At 38.0% G+C, this 24178-nt stretch overlaps 1 protein-coding gene across 1 annotated transcript in view; it reads left to right on the top strand.

Moving 5' to 3' along the window:
- The first annotated feature begins 5687 nt into the window (after window positions 1–5687).
- The window catches only part of SLC9C1 (solute carrier family 9, subfamily C (Na+-transporting carboxylic acid decarboxylase), member 1), a 213179-nt gene continuing 194688 nt past the window's right edge, over window positions 5688–24178 (top strand). The window contains exons 1-5 of the mRNA XM_006895358.1: window positions 5688–5838; window positions 7670–7770; window positions 11373–11501; window positions 17485–17650; window positions 20599–20727. Coding sequence (XP_006895420.1) covers window positions 5688–5838; window positions 7670–7770; window positions 11373–11501; window positions 17485–17650; window positions 20599–20727 — 676 coding nt within the window. The remainder of the gene's footprint in view (window positions 5839–7669; window positions 7771–11372; window positions 11502–17484; window positions 17651–20598; window positions 20728–24178) is intronic.

Genomic DNA, 24178 nt, shown 5'->3' with positions numbered 1-24178 from the left:
TAGAAGGAGAACTGATGCCTTTGAGCTGTGGTGCTGGAGAAGAGTACTGAGAATACCATGAACTGCTAGGAAAACAAATAGATTTGTCCTGGAGAGGGTTAAACCGGGTGGCTCCTTGGAGGCAAGGATTCTGAGGCTCCGTCTAACTTACTTTGGACATGTAGTGAGGAGAGACCGGTCCTTGGAGAGGGACATCATGCTTGGGAGGGTGGAGGGACGGTGCAGGAGAGGAAGGCCCTCTATGAGGTGGATTGATTCAGTGACTGGGATAATTGGGATGGGAGTGTCAGAGACAGTGCGATTGGCACAGGACAGAGCGGAGTTTAGGGCTGTTGTACATAGGGTCGCTATGAGTCGCAGGCGACTCGATGGCACATAACAACAACAACATATTGAATCATGGGTTTGGGAGGGAGGGAGGTTTGGAATAAGAATATATATTTCTTCTAGTCAACTGACCAGGTAGCCGTCTTCCAAATTTCTTGGCATGGACTAATAGGACTATATCCATTTCTTAAAATACTTTAATTGGTTTTCATCAATTCCTGGGCCTTATTTGTTCCTCCAAAGGCTTCAGCATAGCTTGAACTTCTTGTTTCATTACCACTGATTCTTTATCATATGTTGACATACTTCTGTGCCAACCAACTCTTTCTGGTACAGTGATTCAGTGTATTCTTTACTTTTCTTCTGATGTTTCTGCATGACATTTGTGTTTTATTGCTTACTGTGTGGATAATATCAAATTATAGATAGCATTAAGAATGTGAATCCTTGAACACCTAACTGTGCAGGCAAAACCTATGCATTTAACCAAGTAGCAGTTGTCCAAATTGGGGTGGGGGAGGGGAGAAGGAACACTGCATGATTTAAAATCAGGAAAGGTGTAAGTCAGGGTCATATCCTTTCTCCTTATCTATTCAATCTGTATATTGAGTAAGTCATTCGAGAAGCTACAATATGGCTAATCAATAACCAGCATTTTGCAGGTGACACAATCTTGCTTGCTGAAAGTGAAGGGGACTTGAAGGACTTCTGCTGAATAGCAAACACTACAGCCTTCAATATGGATTACATCTCAATATTAAGAAAACAAAAATCTTCACCACTGGACCAATATAAAAAAGAAAAGATTGAAGTTTTCAATTATTTCCTTTTACTTGAATATACAATCAGTACCCATGACAGCAGCAATTAAGAAATCAAAAGACTGTGTAAATCTGCCATCAAAGACCTCTCCAAAGTGCTAAAGGCAAGGATGTCAGTTTAAAGACTAAGGTACACCTGAACCAAACCATGGTCTTTACAAATGCTTCCTGTGCCTCTTGAAGTAGGACGAGAAATAAGAAAGACTGAAGAATCACTATCTTTTAATTGTAGTGTTGGAGAAAAGTACCCATGAACTAAGAAAAGAAGAAACAAGTTTGTCCCAGATGAATTGAAACCAAGGTGCTCCTTAAAGTCAAGGATGATGAAACTTTTTCTCACATACTTTGGGCATGTTCTCAGAAGAGACTAGTCCTTAGAAAAAGAATCATAATGGGAATGGAGGGGGGCAGTCACAGATAGAGAGGAACACACTGAAAAGGATAGATTGTCACAGTGACTAAAAAAATCGGTTTGAGCATACCAGTAATGGTGAGGATGGTAAAAGATAGGGCAAGGTTCAGATCTCTTTTGCATAAGGTCCTTAAAAGTTTTGTTTGACTTGATGGCACCTAACATCAGAGAATGAAAATCTGTTGAAGAGGTTACATATATCAAGTTCTACAATAGAATGCATTCATTATAAATGTTTTTATGTGGGAAATATACAGTGATACTAAGTTAAAAACATGATAAAGTATAATATATAAGGAAGATTATAGGTACATTTCCCCCCGCTTTTGCAATTTTTAGTAATGTTTAAGTGTTCACAGTGATTGTTTCCCTTTTTTCTTTCCAAGTTTTGTTTATATGATCAGAAAAGAAGACATATATAGATCAATATAACAAATGTGTCAGAAATAATGCACATGGCACAGGATAAGATGGTTCAGATCTGTTGTTCTTAGAGTCATTATGACTGCACCAAAAAAAAAACACTAACAACATTTTTTAAAAATTGATGAGTGAAATTAATGGACTGTGAGAGGTAATTTCATAAAAGCTATTTCCTTAGCAAGTCATCCAGATGAGATACAAGTGGTAGACACTAGAAGATGTGGAGCCACTGTTATGGAAGATGGAATCTAGAAACTTCCCTGCCTGAAGCTGAATTTCCTGGATATAAAATTTTCCTTTTTTATAGTGTTATAGTTTGAATGGTACGTCACAAAAACATGTATTAGACATTCAACACTTGTGGTTATAATCTCATTGGGGAATGAGTTTTGTTTGTTCTGTTAATAAGGTTACATTAGTTCAATGTGTACCTTAAATTAATCTCTTGACATATGAAAGAACAGATTAAGTTTGGATTTCCATCAGAGTGACTATAGCTTATGGCAGCCCTATGAAGAACAGATCAGAATCATGTCCTACCCTGAGCCAGCCTTATGATCTGTCATGCTCAAGCCCATTGTGGTTAGTCACTGTCAAACCATCTGTCTAGTTGAGTGCCTTCGTCTCTTTTACTGACCCTCTATCTTTCTCAGCATAAATAGATGGATTTTAAAAAAAAAAGAATTAAAATCTTCAAGGAATAGGAAAATAGAAACAAGGATCTTCCCACAGAGGAAAAAAAGCCTTTCTCAAGTGCCAAAAAGCACATCACCACTGAGTCAGAACTTACTCATAGCTGATTCGCCAGTGGATTTTCAGGAGGATGTACATCTTTCTCCCAAGAGCCATTGATAAATTTGAATCTGCAGAGAACATTTGAGTGAGCAGTACAACTCCTCTTGGAACCCAAATTCAGTTCCCCAACTGTGAAAAATATTTTTCTATTGTTAAAGTCACACACCTGTGGTATTTCAGTTATAACAGTACTAAAATAAATGGAAAAAAGGTGAGATTAACTGACTTGGCTATTCTTCAAGACATATTATTTTAGGAAACCCTTTTAAGACAATGAGATAGCATATTTAATGTCTCTTTTGTTTAAGTCACAAACAATGGTGGTGGTGGTGTGGTTAAAAGCATTCACACTGCTAACCAAAAGATTGGTGGTTGAAATCCACCAGTCACAGGAGAAAGATGGAGCAGTCAACTTCCTTAAGCTTTACAGCTTTGGAAACCTTATCTATGTTCTACTCTGTCTTACAGACATTTGCGTTAAACCAAGACGTCATTGAGCTAATAGAGAAGAGGAAAACTAAATGGTTTAAAATAAAAATGTGTGCTTGATGCTTGTATCCATTCTCTATAGTTCTTCAATCTATTTGCTGATCAAATCATTCAAGAAGCTAGATTTTATGAAGAGAAATGTGGCATCAGGATCAGAGGAAGGCTCATCAACAAACTTCTTTATACAGATGACACAACCTTGCTTCCTTAAATAGGAAACCTTTGTTGCAGAAGATCTAGGACAGTAGCCTTCAATATGGATTATATCTGACATCAAGAAAGCAAAAACCTCATCTCTGGGGCTATAGGTTGCATGATGAAGTGCTTGAAGTTGTCAATGATTTAATTTTGTTTGGATCCACAATCAACACTCTTGGTACCAGCAGTCAAGAGTCAGAAGGTCTGCTGCATTGGGAAACAAATAATGATGCTAATTTAAAGACTTAGGTACATCTGATTTAAGCCATGGTCTTTTCAATTACTTACTATTCATTTGAAAGTTTGACAATAACTAAGATGACAGAAGAAGAATTGATACCCTTAAGTTGTGGTGTTGGAGAAGAGTATTAAATATCCCAAGCGGACAACCAAATATGCTTTAGAGAAAGTGCAACCATGATGTTTCTTGGAGTCAAGAATGGTGATATTTCATCTCCAGTATTTTGGGTGTGTGGTAAAAAGGGGCTGTTCCTTGGAAAGGGACATCATGACTGGAAAGGTGAAAAGTCAATGAAAATATTTCAGTCACAAAAGAATAACACCACTGTTACAAAGGGGAGCTAATGTAGAGGATTGGGAAGAAACTATGAGAATGGATAGCTAATGAACACTGCATTGGAACAGATGATGGAAAGAACTGTTTAATAGGAATATGTGATTAGACACTATACATTTGACAACAGTCCAGAATAAGAGGGACTTTACAAAGTAGACTGGGGGAGGGGGAGGGGGTAAGTTGAGCAACAATAAGTGAATATTTAAAAAATAAATTGGAAAACGTACAATAATGAATGGATGAAAATCCAACCCTTCTGTAAACTTGCATTAAAAATCACAATTTAAAAAAGCAAAGCAGTTAAGTGAAGAGAAAGAGAGAGAGGATTGACAACAAAGAAAGTGGAAATAGGCTCAAATATGTCAAAGATAATGAGGACAGAACACATCCAGAGGCTCGGACAAGCTGAAGGTAAATCAATCATTTGTCCTCAGGCCAAAGTGACGTGAACACTTTGTGGTTCCAATATTGGTGACTGATTAGATCTTTCGGACACTCGGATACATGCAGGATGAGTAATAGCTGAGTAGTGTTGGCTCTGTAAGTAAACACAGGGTGACACTGAACAGTCTGTCACTTTTGGTTGTACCTGTCATATTTCAGTTGAAAATATGCTAGAATGAGGGTGCTCTGGTGGCCTAGTGGATAATAAATTGTGCTGTCAACTCAAAGGTAGGCTGTTCAAATTCACCAACATCTCTATGTGAGAAAAGTGGGCAATCTCCTCCCTTGTGATTTATAGCCTCTGCAAAAAATCCCATGGGAAGGTCTGCTATGATTCCAAGACAATGACCATGAGTTTCTCACTATACAGTGAGGAACAAATCCATTTATGTCAAATCTATTCCACCTCATGGTTATTTCATGTGTTTCAAACTGTGCCACTTTTCAGTCAGCTGGTCAACATATGTGGCATTATATCTCCTCACTCACTATCTTTCAGACTCATAGTGACCCCCTGTTGAGTTTCAAAGGCTTTAAATCATAACAGGAGGAGCCTGCTTATTTTTCTTCCTTTGTGCCACTGTAGAATTCTAAATACTGGAAATGCATGGCCTTTGAATTAGCAGTGCAACTCACTATGGATTACGTTAACAGAGTTCACATATCTTCTAGGGTGGCTTGCTGAAGAATGCTATATGCACCATATATGCTATTGCTGCAGCACATTGTTATATGGCCTTGAGTCAAAACTGACTCCTAGCTGACCCTCCAACAGATTTTCAGACATGGTGAATTACTGCAACATTCAGAGATAGTGAATTCAGAGACAGTGAGAGAATGCTCTTCTTTCTCCTTTGGGACACCTGATGGATTAAAACTGCAAGCCTTTGGGTTGGCTGTGCAGTTCCTTACCATCAAAACTCCCTAATGAAGAAAGAAACACCCATAATTTTGGAAAGTCTTGAGCTCCTATTAGAAATAAAGAGTAAATCTGAACCTTTAAAAATACATTAATAAAAAAGCTTTGCTGTTTTTGTTGTGTGTCATCAAGTAGAAACCCCTACCCCTAGGCCGCAAGAGATCCCTAAAACAAGCATTAAAGGAGCTAAAGTAGGAAAAAAATCTTATGTTTCTTTAATATTATCTGTATATTTCAGAATTATACAAGGCATACTCATTACTGATTGTGAGAAAAAACAGGATGGAGATAGAAGATATCATTTACAATGACACTAAAAAGAATAAACAATTTGCCCATACATGGATTGAGTATCTCAAAAAAGACTTTATTCGTTATCCTAAGGATATTCCTCAAATTATTTTAATATTGTCTTTGATCTGTACAATTGGAGGTAGGTATACTTTAATTGGAGGGTTTTTTTGTTGCTATTGGGGTGTGTGAGTATTTAAAAGCTATGTATTGAAAGATACTGTATAAAATTTAGGGAAATAGCAGCAAAAGAAAATTTAGACTTGTCCTAAATTCCTATCTTTTCCGTAAGATTAGTACTCAAAGAATCCAAGAGTTGCCTATACTAGAAGGAAATTTGCAGGTTCTTTACCTCTGTTGGGGTAATGTTCACACATTTTTGCTTACTAGGCCATTGTTAGATTTAAATAATTGCATATAATTTACGTATATAAGAAAGAATTAAGGTTTGGAAACTTTGTTATTCCATCAGCTAGTGAAAACTAGAGTTGGTTTCATATGCTAAAATTAGATCTCCCAATCTCTGTAACATGTAATTGTCAAAGTGGTATGATTTTTGCCCTTTGTAGCCCACTTGGGTTGGATGTCCATAGATTTTGTCCAGACGATAAAGCATGTCTGCAGTCTTCAATATGGATTGAAGCTCAATATCAAGAAAACAAAGATTCTCACCACTGGGCCAATTGGCAGCATCAGTATGGATGGTGAACAGATTGAGATAGTTAACAGTTTTAGTTTGCTTGGCTCCACAGTCAACACTCTTGGTAACAGCAGCCAGGAAATCAGGAGACGAATTGCATTGGGAAAGTCAGCTGTGAGGGACCTCTCAAGAGTACTGAAGTGCAACGATGTCAGGCTGGAAACTAAGTACGCCTGATCCAGGCTATAGTCTTTGCAATTACGTGCTATGCATCAGAGAGTTGGACAGTGAATAGGGATGATAGAAAGAGAATCGATGCCTTTGAGCTGTGGTGCTGGAGAAGAGTGTTGAATATACCATGGACTGTTAGGAGAACAAACAGATTTGTCTTGGAGAGGGTGAAACCAGAATGTTCCCTGGAGTCAAGGATTCTGAAGCTTCGTCTGACATATTTTGGGCATGTTGTAAGGAGGGACTGGTCCTTGGAGAGGGACATCATGTTTGGGAGAGAGGAGGGACGGCGCAGGAGAGGAAGACCCTCAATGAGATGGATCGATTCTGTGAGTGGAGTGGTAGGAATGAATGTGTTTGAGATAGCAAGATTGGCACAGAATAGAACGGCGTTTAGGGCTCTTGTACATAGGGTCGCTATGAGTCACAAACAGCTCGATGACACATAACAACAACAACTAGTTCTTCTGAGAAGAGAGTAAAAAGAAATAAAAATATTGCCAAAATTTAAAAAAGCATGCATTTTCTTTGACTTGACTAAAGAATGTCTTAAAAAGAGCAGAAAAAATGTAAACAGGAGGAAATGTAACGCTATTGCTAACTATCCCTTGATAAACAACGATAAACAGGAGTTAGTCATTGTGGGTTTTCTAATGTGTAATAGGTAGGTAGTTTACATTGTTGAGCTAATAATAACTAGCTGCTTGTCATTGTGGGAACAATCAGGGAGTTTTATTAAAGTTTTAATTACTTTCTAGCCTCTTCTTACGGGATTGCTAAAGAAACTAATTTCTGATTTATGCTTATACAACAGCTCCTATAAATATTTCAGTATAGTAATGCAGGAGCCAATAACTGCAAGGAATATTTACTTTAAAAAAACAAATCCAAGGAAATTATATTCATGGTAAGAGAGGGAAGGCAGAAACCTAGCAGAGTAACAGTTACACTGATTTTACATATTTAACGCGAAGAAAAGCTTCAATGAGAAGATGAATGGTAGAATAATGCCTTGTAGCCAACAGTATTAAGGAATTATACCACATCGAAGTTCTTTAATATGACCTTTTACTGCTTATTAATAAGAGTATATTTTTTACAGCATTTTTAAACATGCAACTGAAAGACTTTCCAATTCCTCTCCCTGTGATTCTGTTTTTATTTGGATGCAGTTTTGAAATACTAAGTTTTGCATCTTCCAAGGTATGTATAGTAAGTTTGGATATTTTACATGTGTCTAAGACTTAAAAAATACAGTGGTTTAAGAAAATTTGCAAAAAATACTCCTCTCAGAATTCTGCTAGTTGGTATACATTTAGGCATTTAGTATTGATGGTATTAGACAAGACTTGAAGGGAACAGAAAAAGTCCCGATAGAACTGTTATTTGACTAAACTTAGTAAAAACCTGAGTTTAGGTCTAAAACACAATAGATAATTAAAAACAAATATACGTACAAATAAAGACATCTGATTAGTCTAAGAGTATTTTTCTAGATGTGAAAAGCAACTTTAAAAACAATGAAGTGGATAACAAAAATAAACTGTAGTTAACTTGTACAGTACTTTAGTAGTAAAGTATTTGATGTAGAATTCATCTATTGCCTCAAGAAGAATGCTTCATGGTTTTTTCTTTAGAATAAAAATCCTTTCTCTGAATGTATCAAGAGAATTCTAGGCTAGAATGTACCAAGCAAATCTCTTTCTTGGATTGGAAAGTGAGAAGAATGAGAAACTGTAGATATAGTCAAGACAGCTACAGTACTACAAAATAGTCAGTAGTTGTTGGAATCTGGTAAGGCAGAGAGAGAACTGTGATAAGTGATGTAGAATGCATATTGACTCAATGAATAGTCCTCTATGACAGAAGTTGACAATCTGTCAGTGGTCATATTTTAGACCATAAAGGGTCTGGCACATGGCCCAGAGAGAACTGTCTTTGGAGAATGACATCGTGCATGGAAGGGTAGATGGATGGACAGCACAGTAAAGGAAGTCCCTGGATGAGATGGATTGATGCAGTAACTGGTGTGCTGGGGTTTAGTGTGTTGAAATTAGTGAGACTGGCTCAGGACAGGGAAGGATTCAGAGCTGCTGTACATAGCATCACTATATATTACAGACAACTCAATGGCACATAACAACTATAACACTATAACATACAGGTTTGGAAGCAGGAGTGGCATCCACTACCTAAACCACATGCCTCTGGAAACGGGGAACTTTGACAAATGTCAATAGTTGCAGAGGGGCTTCAAGCCTTTTTTCATACAGTCAATATGAGTTGTGCTTGATTTGAAGGCAATAAACAACAGCAACAATCTCTCCTAATTACTCAGTTCTGCCAATATTATGAAAAATCAGCCATAAACAATATATATATATAAATAAACCTGGTGGGGTTCCAATAAATTTAATTTTTAGCCCTGATGATGGACCAGATTTTATCTGAGAGCCAATGATTGACTTGTCTAAACAAATTTAACCTATGATGTTCCATAGATAGATAGATAGAGAGATGATAGATAGATAGATAGATAGAATGCTTATCCATGTCATAAAGGAATTACTATTTCAATTGTTATCATAAGCAGAATTTAAAACCAAATGATTTTGACATAAATGTAATTTTAATGATTTTCATGAACCTAGCTTTTTCTATTTGCCAATAAGTACTTTTTAACGTATGAAGAATTTTGTGTTAAATACTTATATATATTTTTTTTTTTAAAACCCTCTGGTTTCAATGAAAGTTTACAGAAAAGTTGGGTCTTCATTCATTCATTGTTTCACAAAAGAGAGAGATCATTGATCTAGAGCCCTAAAGAAACTGAGTGTCTGCCCTACTTGCAAAGTTGTTAGTCCGCTGAAGTTTCAACATTGATTCTGGCAGAGGATATGGAATTCCTAAGTTAGAAATGTACGATTTTTATGTCAGACTTAAGTGTACTGTCTGATGTTAACTTAGGTAATAAATGCTTAGTATCAGCATTTTATTGTGCCAGTTCTCCTAATCCCAGTTTCCATAAAAAGATGCACAGAGGGCCAGGTGGAAACAATACACTAAGAAGAAACACGAGTTTATAGAAACCCAATGAAGAGTATAAACTAATTTGGTCTCTTGTCCTAAAAGAAAACATTATTTGTTAGACTGGGTAAATGGGCAACGTTTCCCTTTGCTATGAAGGAAAACATTTCTTTCAAAAGCTGACATGCAAACATCTTGGAAAAGATAGTCCAGAAGAAAAGCATTGTGTGTAGAGACACAAAATATCCATTGATAACTGTTTCCCAGAAACAACAGTATCATCTAACACACTAACATACTCAGTACATTCTTAAGGAATGAATTCTCAGTGTTATCTATGAAATGTTGCTGTTATGTGCCATTGAGTTGGAACCAACACATAGATGACCCTCTAGTGGGTTTTCAAAGGCAGTAAATCATATAGAAAGAGATTACCCATCTTTCTCTTGGAGACACTGGTGGATTCAAACCCTGTACTTTTTCGTTGTTAGACCAACTCCTTGCCACTAGGCTGCTAGAGCTCAGTGAACATATAATGTGGCTGTTACCTACCTTTAAGTCTGAGCTGATTGAGCTGACCCTCATGTAAATTTTCAGAGGCCGTAAATACCACAGGAGAGATTGCTTATCTTTCTCCCTCAGAGCAACTGATGAGTTCAAACTGCCTGCCTTTGGACTGGCAGTGCAATGCCTTACCACTAAGGCCACCAGAGATTCAGAAGCTATCATAGGATTTACAAATATTGTTAAATGAGTATTTAATGATAAACATTGCTAATTCGTTCATGAACTGCATATAGCTTTCTAATCTCTATGAGTGCCAATCTCCCACACTCATTTTCTACATACTGCTGTTGAATCAATTTGAACACATAGAAGGGTTTTGATGGCTGTCAGTTGCACCAGAAGACTGCTCATCTTTCTTTCACGGAATTGCTGGTGGATCTAATCCGTCATACATGCAGTCCCTGGACGAGCAGCATGACTCACTTCTGACTATTGCCATTGCTGTTGTTGTTAGTTGCCATCAAATCAAGTTGACTCATAGCGACCCTATGAACAACCAATGTGAACCCTGTCCTATCCCGTACCAACTTCACAATCTCTGCCACACTAGAGCCCATGGCTGCAGTCACTATGTCAAATCACCTGGTTGAGGATCTTCCTCTCCTTTGCTGTCTCTCCACCTTTCCAAGCATGATGTCCTTCTCCAAGAACCAGCCTCTCCTAGTAACATTGCAGAGTTTTGTGAAGCAAACCTTTGCCACCTCTGTCTCCAAGAAACACTCTGGCTACACCTCTTCCAAGGTTTATCTGTTTGTTCTTTTGGTAATCCACTGGATTTTCAGTATCCTTCTCCAACACCTCAAGAGAGTGCTAATCTTCTTCATAAGTCATAACTAATTATCTGTGCTTCCTAAAATTGTGTATTACTATTTACTTCTTTATACTTTGTACACTACAACCCACCTACTTAAAATCTCATTCTCTCTCTTCTGTGCCTGACAAGCACCTACATGTTCCCTAGCTTTTGTAAGGACGTTCTTCCTATACTCATTTAAAGAAATAGAATGAGCACAGGGTTACAAACTAATTTCCTGCTGCAGTAGGAAATAGCCTGAATGGAAAGGATGAAAAACCAACAAATTTAACACCTTAGAACTTATAAGTTAAGTGGTCTTTCTTGCTGCTGGTGGGAGTTTCTGGTGTATATTCTGTTAATCAGAGAAATGTTGAGATGGATAGAAGAGAAAATGACTTATTTTTACTATTATTAGGTCCAAGAATATGTGAATACCATCCAATGGATGAGTCCAAAATTATTTTTTAATTTATTTACACCAATAATAACCTTTCATGTGGCATTCGACATGGATATATATATGCTCCAAATGTTAACTTGGCAGGTAAGAATTCTTTCTTTTTCAATACTGTTATTCATTCTTGGACTATTACATCTTATCTATGTTCAGATTTTTTTTTCTTCTCCAAGATAGAAAAAGAAAGACAAGAGAAAGTTCAGAGTGGAGGAGTGGTATATTCAACCTTATTTTAAGAGAACACACAGGAACTTAGCAAATGGCTCCCATATCGGACACTCAGGAAAAAAAAATGTTGAGGAAAAAGAATTCTGAAATTAGACTGGCAGATTTAAATGCCATTTTTATTTGTAACCTAACAGCAGAGATCTATGATGGCATTCGGTCCAGAAAAAGGAAATTGATGTGCAGTTATTTTTCAAATGCTCACTTTTGGAAACCTTTAATCCCTATGTGTAAAAACCAAGCAAACAGCAAAACCATAAGCAACAAAATGCACATATGGGAAAGAGATCTCAGATGAAGAGCAATACCCCTAACTTAGTAACTAGAAAGAGTTTATAAGTGAGATTTGTACTGTTTAAAAAGTTATAACCCTAAGGGGGAAAATGTTCCAGTTCTTAATCTGAATATACATTTCTTTCAGTTATTGAAAGAGTTCTGTGACTGTGAGGTTATTACCTAAGCTGCACTGTTGTTGGTGATGCTGTTGGTTGTCTTGTGATCCCATGTGACTGAATAGAAGGTGCCCCTCTCAGTTTTCTTGACCATAATCTTTGTGGCAGCGATCAGATTGCCATCTTTTTCTCCATGGAGTTACTATTTGTATCTGAACAGTCAAACTTGTGGTTAGCAGTTGAGCCCCTAAACACGACATAATATATGAGAATAAGTGATGTTTGAAACAAAGTCTAGATACTTTAGAGTTCACACAGATTACAAAGGAATCAGATTTTAAAGAGAGCTAGAAAAGTGGTGTTGGCTGACCCAAGGAGCTCTTGTGTGGGTATTTCTTGTACCTCCACTCACCTGGTGAATCAGCTAGCAGAAGGATGGTGAAGATGTTCTCACTCAGCTGACTACTGATAGGTACTGTGAGTGCTGCCTATTGGTTTAGGCAACGGTGTTGCTGGGACACACAGACCCTGCCATTTAGCGGGCTGGTCCAGACTTCCTTATATCAAACTTACAGATTCCTGGAGGACACTGGCTGAGGCAGGACTCAATATGCCAGTTTGTTTTATCTCTACATGCATCACATTTACTTCTATTGCTCTTTTAGCATGAGTGGATCACAAGATGAAACCCAAACTCAGTGTGGTGAGGGAATATGCAGTGTGGTGTGCATTTCCAGAGCAGAACTACGCTAGACACTTTGTAGGTAACACACGGTGTGATATCTTCAGTGGAAGTAGGAAGATTGGGGTCTCCTAGCTCTCAATCCTGTTGTCCGAAAGCCTCAAGTTGATGTGTTGTTTTCACAAGGAGTTAATAATATGACTCTTTTGCTCATGAAAACACTAAAGGGAGAACTCAACCACCCAGCTAGTTAAGTGATCTCATTGCCCATACTGTTAGTTTCATCACCTTAAGGCTTTATCAATCTTTATCCAAAAAAGTGTCCCTCTCAGTTATGTCTGGTCTCCTCAACACTCAAATATATTTTTGGCATGTTATCAGAAGGGACGAGTATTTGGAAACAGGCCTCATGCTGGAAAATATAGAGAGTCAGAGGGAAAGAGGAAGACAGTAAGATGGGTTGACAACGGCCACTGTAACAACGGGTAGACATCTGGGAGACTGTGAGGATGGCACAGAATAGGGTTAAGTTCTTCTAAGGAAGGATCTGATGTTCTGCTCAGAAGGTCACTATGAATTGGCTTGAAGGCACCTAACACCACCACAACCACCACCATTGTTTTGCTGGTTGTGATATTAGGTTAGAAATACATGACTAAGTGACTTAATCCTGTTCACTCAGCACTGTTACCCTGGCTTCCCAAATTAGAGACCAGTGCTCAGTCTCCATTCAAAGCAACTGTCCCAATGCAAATGAAAGGGCAAAATGAAGGGAGATTTTGAATATTTCAGTTCTTGTGTATCCTTATGGCACAATCACCACATCTTCCAAAATTCATTCAGGGATGAAATTTTGCTAAATATTCACCATACACAGATGAAGAGGAAAACAATGATGTAAAGGCAGGCCAGTTTTCATTGTCTTCTCAATTATTTTGCATCAGAAAGCTGGACAAAGTGAAAGGATGACAGAAGAATGAATGCCTTCAAATTCTAGTGCCAGAGAGGAGTGCTGAATATTCCATGGGCTGCCAAAAGACTTATCTATGTCTTGGGGAAAGTGCAGCCAGAGTGCTCCTTGGAGACAAGTATGACAAATCTTCATCTCTAGCTATTCTTTGGAAAGGCACATCATGCTTGGAAAGATGGAAAGTCAGCAAAAGCAAGAAAGAATCTGCCTACCCAGCCCCCGCAAGAAAGATTGACAGAGTGACTTCAGCAATGGTTTTGAGTGTGTCATAGATAATGAGGATGGTACACGATAGGGCAGGATTCAGATCAGCTGTTCATAGGGTCACTATGAGGTGTAATCAACATGACGGCTCCTAACAACAATAAAAACAATAAGTTCTGGTGGCCTAGTGTCAAGAAACTGTGTTGCAATACCAATGGCATGTAGTTTGAGGCCACCAACTGCTTTGAGGGAGAAGTGTGGGCAATCTCCTCCCATGAGATTAACTGCCTCTGAAAACCCACCAGAGGCTCAGCTATGGGTTGGTTCTGTCTGTTTGGTACACAGCATCAATAATAATATATTACTAAAATATATTAAATTCTGAGAAGCCAAACCAAAGGGAGTAAATCAGCAAGATAAGGAGCTGAACAGAAGATTACAACGGGCAGCTTGTGAAGAAAAAGCAAAGTATTACAATGAAATGTGCAAAGAGCTGGAGTAACAAAAGAAATCAAAAGTCAGAAAATTAGAAGGGACAAAATCGCTTAGCATTTCTTAAGGTGAAGGAATTGAAGAACAAATTTAAATCTCCCACTCGCAAAATTTCAGGATGCTTGAGCAGAATACTGAATGATGCTGGAAGCATCAAAAGAAGATGGGGACAGCGGTAAGTACACAGAGTAACTATACCAAAAAGAATTGGCTGATAAGAATTTCATAAAACAACATGTGAGAAGAGTCAGTGATAAAGGAGGAAGTTTAAGGTGCTCTGGAGGAATTGAGAAAAAAAATAAAGCCTAAGAAATTGATGGAATATCAATTGACAAATTTCAACAAATAGATGTTGTCTTGGACATGCTCTGGTCAGGTTTGACAAGAAATATAGAGAACAACTACATGGCCAACTTATTGGACAAAATTCTTATTTATACCCATTCCAAAAGAAGATGAGCCAGCAAGTGTGGAAATTACAAAAAAGAAAAAAATGTTACAAGAAGCAAAATCCTGCTGAAGATAATTCCAAAATGACTTGAATTGTACAGTATGTAGAACTTGCAGAAGTGCAAGCTGGGTTTAAAAGAGGCCACGGTGCTAAGAGAAGTCATTGCAAATGTTAGATGGATCTTAGCTGAAAGTAGAAAGTATCAGAAGAATGTATGTCTCTACGTCATTGACTATGCAAAGAAGGCATTTGACTGTGTGGAACACAACACATTGTTGCTAACCTTGAGAAAAATGGGAATCTCAGAACAATTGATTGTGCTTATGTTAAATCTATACTTGGACCAAGAAGCAGTCCTCAGAACAGCAAGGAAATGCTGCATAGTTCAAAATTGGGAAATGTGTATGACAGGGATGCATCCTATCCCTGTCCTTTTCAATCTGTATGCAGAATAGATCATTCAGGAGTCTGTACTTTAAGGAGGAATGTGTCATGAAGATTGGAGGAAGACTCATCACAACCTGTGTTATGCAGATGACATAACCTTACTCACTGAAACTGAAGAGGACCTGAAGTGTTTGTTGGAGAAGGTCAAGGACTGCAGCCTTCTATATGAATTGAAGCTCAACATCAAGAAAACCAAGATTCTCACCACTTGTCCAATTTGTAGTATCATGACAGAAGGAAAACAGATTTAGATTGTTAAAAATTTTGGCTAACTCGGATCCACAATCAGCACTCTTGGCATCAGCAGCCAGGAAATCAAAAGACAAAATTGCCTTGAAAAAATCTGCTGTCAGGGAACTCTTTCATATAACTGAAGAGCAATGATGTCATTTTAGAGACTAAGAAGTTCAAATCCACCAGATGCTCTGCCGGGGAAGGAGGGAAAATCTCCTCCTGTACCAGTCAGATCTGATTTGACGGTACACGCACACAGAAAAGTAAAATAAAAAAAAATAAAAAAAAAAAAGAAGTACTTATTCCAGGCCATGCCATGGTCTTTGCTTTAACTGCTATACATCAGAGACCTGGACAATGAATAAGGATGATAGAAGAATAATTGATACCTTTGAGTTTTGGTGCTGGAGAAAAGCATTGAACATATCAAGAACTGCAAAGAGAACAGGTCTGTCCTAGAGAGGATGAAACCAATGTGTTCTTTGGAGGTGAGAATTTTAAAACTACATCTCACATATTTTAGGCATGTTGCCAGGAGAGACTAGTCCTTGGAGAAGGACATCATGCTTGGAAGGATGGAGGGACAATGCAAGAGAGGGAGACTCTGGATGAGATGCATTGATACAGTAACTAGGCTAATAGGGGTAGGTATGTTGGAGACAGTAAGTTATGCTCAGAATAGGGCAGGGTTCAGAGCTACTGTGCATAGGGTCCCTAAGAGTTGTAGTCAGCTTGACAGTGCACAACAGCAATATAGAAATATGTATCTTAAGATATTTAATATATATTGTAAATTTAGTATCATTGAACTCATGATCAACCAACAATACAACACAGGTAGCAATGAAACTTGTCCAACAGAAATCTTTCCATAATGTACTTAATAGTCTTCTTGTGCTGCTGCTGTTTTTGTGCATCCTGGAGTACGAACTGACTCATAGCTGAACCTCCAGAGGGTTTTCATAGGAGGAGATCATCCATCCTTCTCCAGTGAAGCAGCTCGTGGATTCGAACCTCGTACCTCTGGAATTGAAGCACAGCCTCTGAGAAACACCAAGTAGTATTTCAACATTAGAGTTGGGTGTAATTTAAACAGCACATGAATTAACCCAAAACACAAAATGGGGAAAAATCATGACAATAAATAGACTACAGAAGTGACTTTGTTTGCAGTAGGAGAGGTGGATAGTACAAATGGTTTGAGTACAACTGCTACAAGAATTATTAAGCTACCTTCATGAAATGGTTAAGTGCTCAAGTCGTCATGAATCAGAATTAGCTTCACAGAAAGAAGTTGGTTTTTTTAACTTACAGAAACAAAAAGGTAGATTGGTGCCTTGTTTAGCCTGAGCTGGGAAGACGTGCACTGAGCAACTAAAATTTTTTGTGTCTTTATGAATATTTTTCCCTCTGAAAACCCACTGGAGGGTCAGCTATGGGTTAGTTCTGACTCTATGGTATACAACAACATGAATATTTTAAAATAACTCTATGAGGCCCTTGAGCATTTATTTGGGTACTACAAATGGACTTTTGGTATGTGCTCAAATAAACTAGGATAGTAAAGAATCTCTTTAAAAAATCTGTGAATGATGAGGACTTATGCATATGTATATGTGCACAAGTATATGATTTGCTATTCATATATATGGTTTGTGTATGCATGCCTTTATACACACACACACACAAACACACAAATGCATCCTATAGCCAATGACCTTATAAAAATAGTAAAAGACCCTTTTGATTTAGAATAAGTATTTAATTTGAATGATCTTTAGTGAGTCCTAAGAATCCCCTTGCAATTTTTCGCCCCTTATTTCCCGAGTTGGAAGTAAATAGCTCTTAAATTACCTTAAAATTTCCCCTTGATGGAATCATTATGATTATTATCTAACCCAATCCTGAATAAATACAATTTTAATGGATTATAAAGGCCATCTGAGTTGTCTACTTGTAAAATTTCTTTGCAGATAATTTTAATGACAATTCCTGGATTTCTTGTGAATCATACCTTAATCCTTTGGTATCTGAATTCTGTGAATAAATTCTCTTTGAGGACAATGCCAACATTATTGTTTTCACTTATCCTTTATAGTTCAGACCCCATGCTGACTTCAGCTGCTATAAGGGACCTTGGTAAGTACATCTTTCTCACTTTCTGTATTTAAAATACCTCATTTTGCATTCAACGTTTTTATCAACTTTGGTATTTTTTTCCCAATGGACAAACTGTAGATTTTAGAGGAGTACAGATTCACATTGTATAGCGGCTGGAATAGTGACCCCCAAATTCATGTCCACCAGAGGAGGAGTTTTGGAGATTAGATAAGGGAATAGTTAAGGAGTTCATCAATTAACTAGTCAACTTGTTAATCTTGACTAGGTAAGTCTTGTTGACTATGATTCATATGGACCCTGGGAAAAACAGATCTGAACCATACCCTCCTCACCAAAGCTAAGTGCTCTAATTCTACCCTTGGATCTCTTCCTTGCTGGCTCAAGGTGGTTATTTTCCAGCTCTATAAGAAAGGTCTGGTGGCTTAGTACTAAGGAATTTTTCTGCCACTCCAAAGGCAAGCAGTCCAAACACACCAGTCACTTAGTGGAAGAAAGATGGGAAATCTCCTCCCATGCAATTTTCTACCTCTGAAAACCCTCTGAAGATCAGCTGTGGGTTGGTTCAAACTCCACAATAATCAACAACAACCAGTTTAGTGGTAAGGAATTGCATTGTTCGAGTCCAACAGATGCTCTGTGGGAGAAAGATGTTCAATTTACAGCCTCTGAAAATCTATGAGTCCATTCCAACTCAAAGGCACACAGCAACAAAAACCCACGGTCCCAACTATGCTAGAATCTTCTGTTTCTCCTCAGCTTTTCCTTTCTTGTCCATAGTTTAAAATTTTAAAAATTACTTAATATATATAAGGTGTGACTGATCCAGTCCATGGTCTTCACAATTATTTTCTACCCATCAGAGAGCTGGATAATGACTAAGGATGACATTAAAAGAATTTATGTCTTTGAGTTGTGGTGCTGAAGAAGAATCTTGAACATATCATGGACCCCCAAGTAAATAAATAGTTCTGTTGTGGAGAATGTGAAACCAAGTTTCTGCTTGGAGGCTAGGATTTTGAAACTCTGTCTCAGATACTTTGGGCACTCGGCCAGGAGGGTCTGATCCCTAGAGAAAGACATAATTCATAAGAGGAAGACACCAGATGAGACAGTTGATGGGGGTACTTGTGTAGGAATCAGTGATACTGGCTCAGGACAGGGCAGGTCTCAGAGCTTCTTATACATAGGGTCCCTATGAGTTGCAGGTGACTCAATGGCACATGACAACAATATATATCCCTCAATCCAAATGTGTTTTCTCAAACCAGAAATCTCCCCTTCCATGCATCTCATCACTGCCAAACTTCTGTACCTACCTACACTCTGCTTTCTTGTTCCTTCAACCTCCACCATCTGTCCTCAGGTCCCAGAGCTCTGTCTGCTGTCAGTCATCAGCAAGATCAGAGCCAGCATTACTGTCATGGGACCTTTTCAACTCAGTGACTCTGCAACAGCCTATTTTCTGGGTGCCCCTCTCCTAGAAACTGTTCCCTAAATCACCTCCTGGTCACTGCAGTCTCTGACAAGTTGTCCCTATCTTCACCTTATTCATTTTTTAATAATGGTAACCAAAGTATTTCTCTAAAGATGTTAATATGTCATGCACATGCAGAAACACTCTTGTCTCGACTTTCTCTGTCTCTCCGTCTCTCTCTCTCTCTCTCACACACACACACACACACACACACACACACACACACCCCTTTCCATTTCATTTTATAGCCAGTTACAGGGAAAAGAAATATTGGAAGCAAATTGAAATAGAGACATCAAGCATAAACATATATTATGAACAAAGGAACATAGAGTCTACATACAAGGATCCTTGACAATGTGAGACCTTAAGAGAAGAAAGTGCCAGTTGCACATCATCCAACTCTTAATTTTTTTACTTCCTCCCTACACCATTTTTACCCACTACCTTTGACTCTATAAATGTCAATGCCCTTGGGAGAAAATGCAGTGTTAACAAGGAACACGAATACAGGGAGAGGTAAAGAGTAAATTATGAAGACAGTTAATCTACCACATAAAGAGACTGTGTTATCCTTTCTTCAGCTTATTTACAGTTAGCTGTGACCATGGTTATGATAATAGATGTATCAAAATATATTTTTTTTCTAAATAATAGTGTTCCCCTCTTTGGATAGTTAGGAAATCATGAAAAGATGTACAATGACTATTTTGCTGCTACATTTCAAGGAGAGAGGTGAAATGACAGGTTATAAATAACTAAATTTAAAATAAAAGCCATGGTAGCACAGTATTTACGTGCTACATTGCTTGCTATTACATTAGAGGTTTAAACCCATCAGCTTCTCCACTGCTGAAAGATTTGATAATGTACTTTTATCTCAAAAGCTCTATCCAGCAGTTTGGTTTTGTTCTATATGGTTGATGTGCGTCTGAAGCAACTTTATGGCAGAGAGTTGATTTCTTTATCTGCATTTAGAAAACCATCATATAAATGGAGTACTAATGTACTTTCCATAAACAGAAATTGATTTCATTAAAACGATTGGTATGGCAAAGTCCAGCTAGGTTACGGATTATCTGGGAATTTACCTTAAGAATTTTTTAACTGTGATTTTATAAATCCCAAGATTTATTTTATGTCTCATTCAAATATTTCTAACTTTTCTTTAAAATATTTCAATAAATAAGTGTGGATTTATAGACCAAGTCACTGAGTTGAAAATAATAATGATAAATATTATACTTTCATCTCTGGTTTGAAACAAAGAATGATATCTTTAGTTTATTATCTCACTTAAATAAACTACAATTGATCCCAATTAACCCATCCCTTAATTATGATGGTCTAAACAAATAGTTGATATATAACAAATTTTATTGAAAGAAATATTGTGACATAAATTATCTATAATTAATCCCTCTGCTTTTTATAAGATTTTATTCTTTAGTGTTGACTTTTCTTTCATGAAAATTTTTTTTTCTTCTCCTAGGTCTTTCCAGATCTCTTACCAATTTAATTAATGGCCAAAGTCTGATAAGCTTTGTTCTATCTTTAGTGACATTTTCTATTATTATGGAGATGAATAGAAATATGGACAAGACAATGAACTATTCCTTAGGTAAAGATTTCTTTTTCCCCTTAGTTTTGAGAATCAGGATCTTACATTTTCTGAAGGTAGACGTGGATTTAATATCTTACCATCAATTTTAAGTGTAGAAATAAAATAATAAATAATAGTACAGTGATTGATTTCTTAAATTCATTGTAAGATGAACCAGCACCTATAGCCTTATTTCATATTAATTATTGTTTTCTTGTGAAGTCGAGTTATGATTTTTGGTGAAGATACTATGGAAGCAGCATTCCATGAGCTTAGGTAGAATCAGAATGCTTCACAGCAAAGATAAGACTTTTTTCTGTATGTTGAAAGGGAATCTACAAAACTAGTCAGGCAGAGTAGCCATGAGTAGCAAGAAGAGATGCATTCTCTTCTTGATCTGAGACATCTGTTCACAGTCAACCTAGAAATCCATTAACTTCACAAAAAGAAGTGGGAATTAGGGGTCACTTTCTGGGCTGAGCACTGAGCTGAGCTTGTGGGCAGAGGGGGTTGGTAAAGTATTCGTAACAAGGTATGCAGAAACTCTTTTAATTGTCCATATTTAAATTGCCTTTAATCATGAGGGGTTTTTTTTAATATATTGTGTCTAGTGTAAGTGTGTGTGTGTGTGTGTATGTTTACATGTAAAAAAAACAGGGGCACTGTGAGTATGGCCATGTCTCACTTCTATAGCTACTCCACAATCTCTTCCTGTGTGATTAATTGCCACTGAAAACCTGCTAGAGGGTCAGCATGGTCAGTTCAATAATAAACTTTGATAAACTTGAAGGTTAAAATGTGTATCATTTGTAATGATAGCTGGAGATGCCAATACTTTTTAATATTGGATAGACTGTCTATAAAGAAAATTAACAAGGAAATAGAAAACCTAAAGACAACACTCCTAGCCAATTAGCCTTCATGTTGTTGTTGTTGTTATGTGCTGTCAAGTTGCTTGCGATTCATAGCAACCCTATGTACAACAGCTCTAAATTCTGCTCTGTCCTGTGCCAATCACACTGCCTCTGACACACCCATCCCAATTACCTCAGTCACTGAATCAATCCACCTCATAGAGGGCCTTCCCCTCCTGCGCTGTCCCTCCACCCTCCCAAGCATGACGTCCCTCTCCAAGGACCTGTCTCTCCTTACAACATGTCCAAACTATGTAAGACGGAGCCTCAGAACCCTTTCCTCCAAGGAGCAGTGTGGTTTAACCCTCTCCAGGATAAATCTGTTTGTTTTCCTAGCAGTCCATGGTACATTCAATACTCTTCTCCAGCACCACAGCTCATGCTCCTTAGTCATTGTCCAACTTTCTGATGCATACAAGTGATAACAAATACCATGGCCTGTATCTGACACACCTTAGTCTCCAGAGAGAAATCATTGCTCTTCAGAACTTTGGAAAGGTCCCTAACAGCAGACTTTCCCATGGCAATACGTCTTTTAATTTCCTAGCTACTGGTGCCAAGAGTGTTGACTGTGGAGCCAAGCAAACTAAAGCTGTGAACAATCTCAATCTCTTCACCATCCATCCTGATGCTGCCAATTGGTCCAGTGGTGAGAATCTTTGTCTTCTTGACATTGAGCCTCAATCCATACTGAAGGCTGCAGTCCTTGATCCTCTGCAGCAAGCGTTTCAGGTTCTCCTCAGTTTCAGCAAGCAGGGTTGTGTCATCTGCATAATGCGTATTGTTGATATATCTTCCCCAATCTTGACCCCACATTTCTCCTCATAGAGCCTAGCCTCCCGGATAATCTGTTCTGTATGCAAGTTGAAAAGGTATGGAGACAGGACACATCCCTGGCATACACCCTTACCAATTTTAAAGCATGCAATGTTTCCTTGCTCTGTTCTGACGACTGCTCTTGGTCCAAGTATAGGTTTCGCATTAGCACAATTAAATGTTCTGGGATTCCCATTCTTCTCAGAGTCAGCCATAGTTTGTTATGATCCACACAGTCAAATGTCTTTGCATAATCCCATCTAATATTAGCTACAATATCTCTAGTACCATAAATTCTAAAAAAGCTTCATAAGGCTGTATGCTTAAAAACTCATACAGTGAGTTGTGTAGAAGCTGTAACTACACTGATGAAAATTGCTCATCCTTCTCCTTTGGGGCAGCTTGTGGATTCGAACCTCATGTCTTTGTATTGGCAGCACAACTTCTTTCCACTAAGCCACCAGAGATTCCTATGCTGTCATTATTTTGACTAATTATATATTTGTATGCCATGTTCACTGCTTTATAATTTTACTTCTTTTATATTTTTATCTGTAAAATGCATGACAGACAAAACAACTAGAATTATAATGCATTAGTATCTCGACATTCATAACTTGTCCATGCAGTTACCCGGGATCAGTCAGTTCCTAGAGATTTTCTTATGTCTGTGTTATATTTGTAACTTTTTTATAACTCATATTAACTTTTTTTAACATTTGTGTCATGATATCTATAACTTGCTTATGCAGTTACTGGGGATCATTCAGTAACTTGTCCATGCAGATACTGGAGATCTTTTTATATTTGTGTTTTGAAGGACTTCCAAATGTCTCTTCTCTCTTCCGAAAGACTCCCATTAATATTTTTGGTAGGGCCAATCTTGTAGCTATGGATAGTCTCAGCTTATGTTTGCCTGGGAATGTTTTATGTTCCCTCTCGAGAGAAAAATATCCCAAATAGTATTTTGAGGGAATAGTATAATTGGTTGACAGTTTTCAGAAGCTAAGGCTGACTTACTTTGGACATGTTGTAAGGAGGGAGGGGTCCTTGGAGAAGAAGGACATCATGCTTGGGAGGGTGGAGGGACGGCACAGGAGGGGAAGACCCTCTATGAGATGGATTGATTCCGTGACTGGGATAATCGGGATGGGTTTGTCCGAGGCAGTACGATTGGCACAGGATAGAGTAGGGTTTAAGGCTGTTGTACAGATAGGGTCGCTATGAGTCTCAAGCGACTCGGCGGCACATAACAACAACAACAACAAGGAAGACATACCTGAACTGAGCCTCAGCATAATTTTTCCTGTTATTCTGGGAGTGAGGTTTGAGATAGTAGGAGTGAGTGTACATTTAGGTCGAAAGTTTGTTTCAGGGAACACGTTCCGGTGCAGGTACTCCTCTGCATGAATTTGAAGCAACCTGATAGTTACCAGATGGAATAGGAGCTGTCACACTCAGAATAGACCACCAAGTAGAACTATCTTGTTGATGTTGTAGAAACTTAGGACCTTGTCTCTTTTTACAAGCAAGAGGTATGGAGGAAGTCAGACTTTTTAATGGAGGAAGTCAGACTTTTTAATGGAGGAACTTCTTTAGTTCATAGCATCCTGTAGCCCACATGAATGGGAGGGTCAGGGTGGTTGAGAGAAGCAATTTTCCTGTGTATGTGACTCTCCCTTAACTCATGCCTCTTATTTCCACTGTTGTCCTCTGCTCCTTGATTCAGAGTTTCTCAA

The sequence above is a fragment of the Elephantulus edwardii genome, unplaced genomic scaffold, assembly GCF_000299155.1.
Source record: "Elephantulus edwardii isolate Elephantulus edwardi_28Jun2011 unplaced genomic scaffold, EleEdw1.0 scaffold00165, whole genome shotgun sequence".
Taxonomy (NCBI): Eukaryota; Metazoa; Chordata; class Mammalia; order Macroscelidea; family Macroscelididae; genus Elephantulus; species Elephantulus edwardii.
This window is presented reverse-complemented; position numbering and strand designations above follow the sequence as displayed.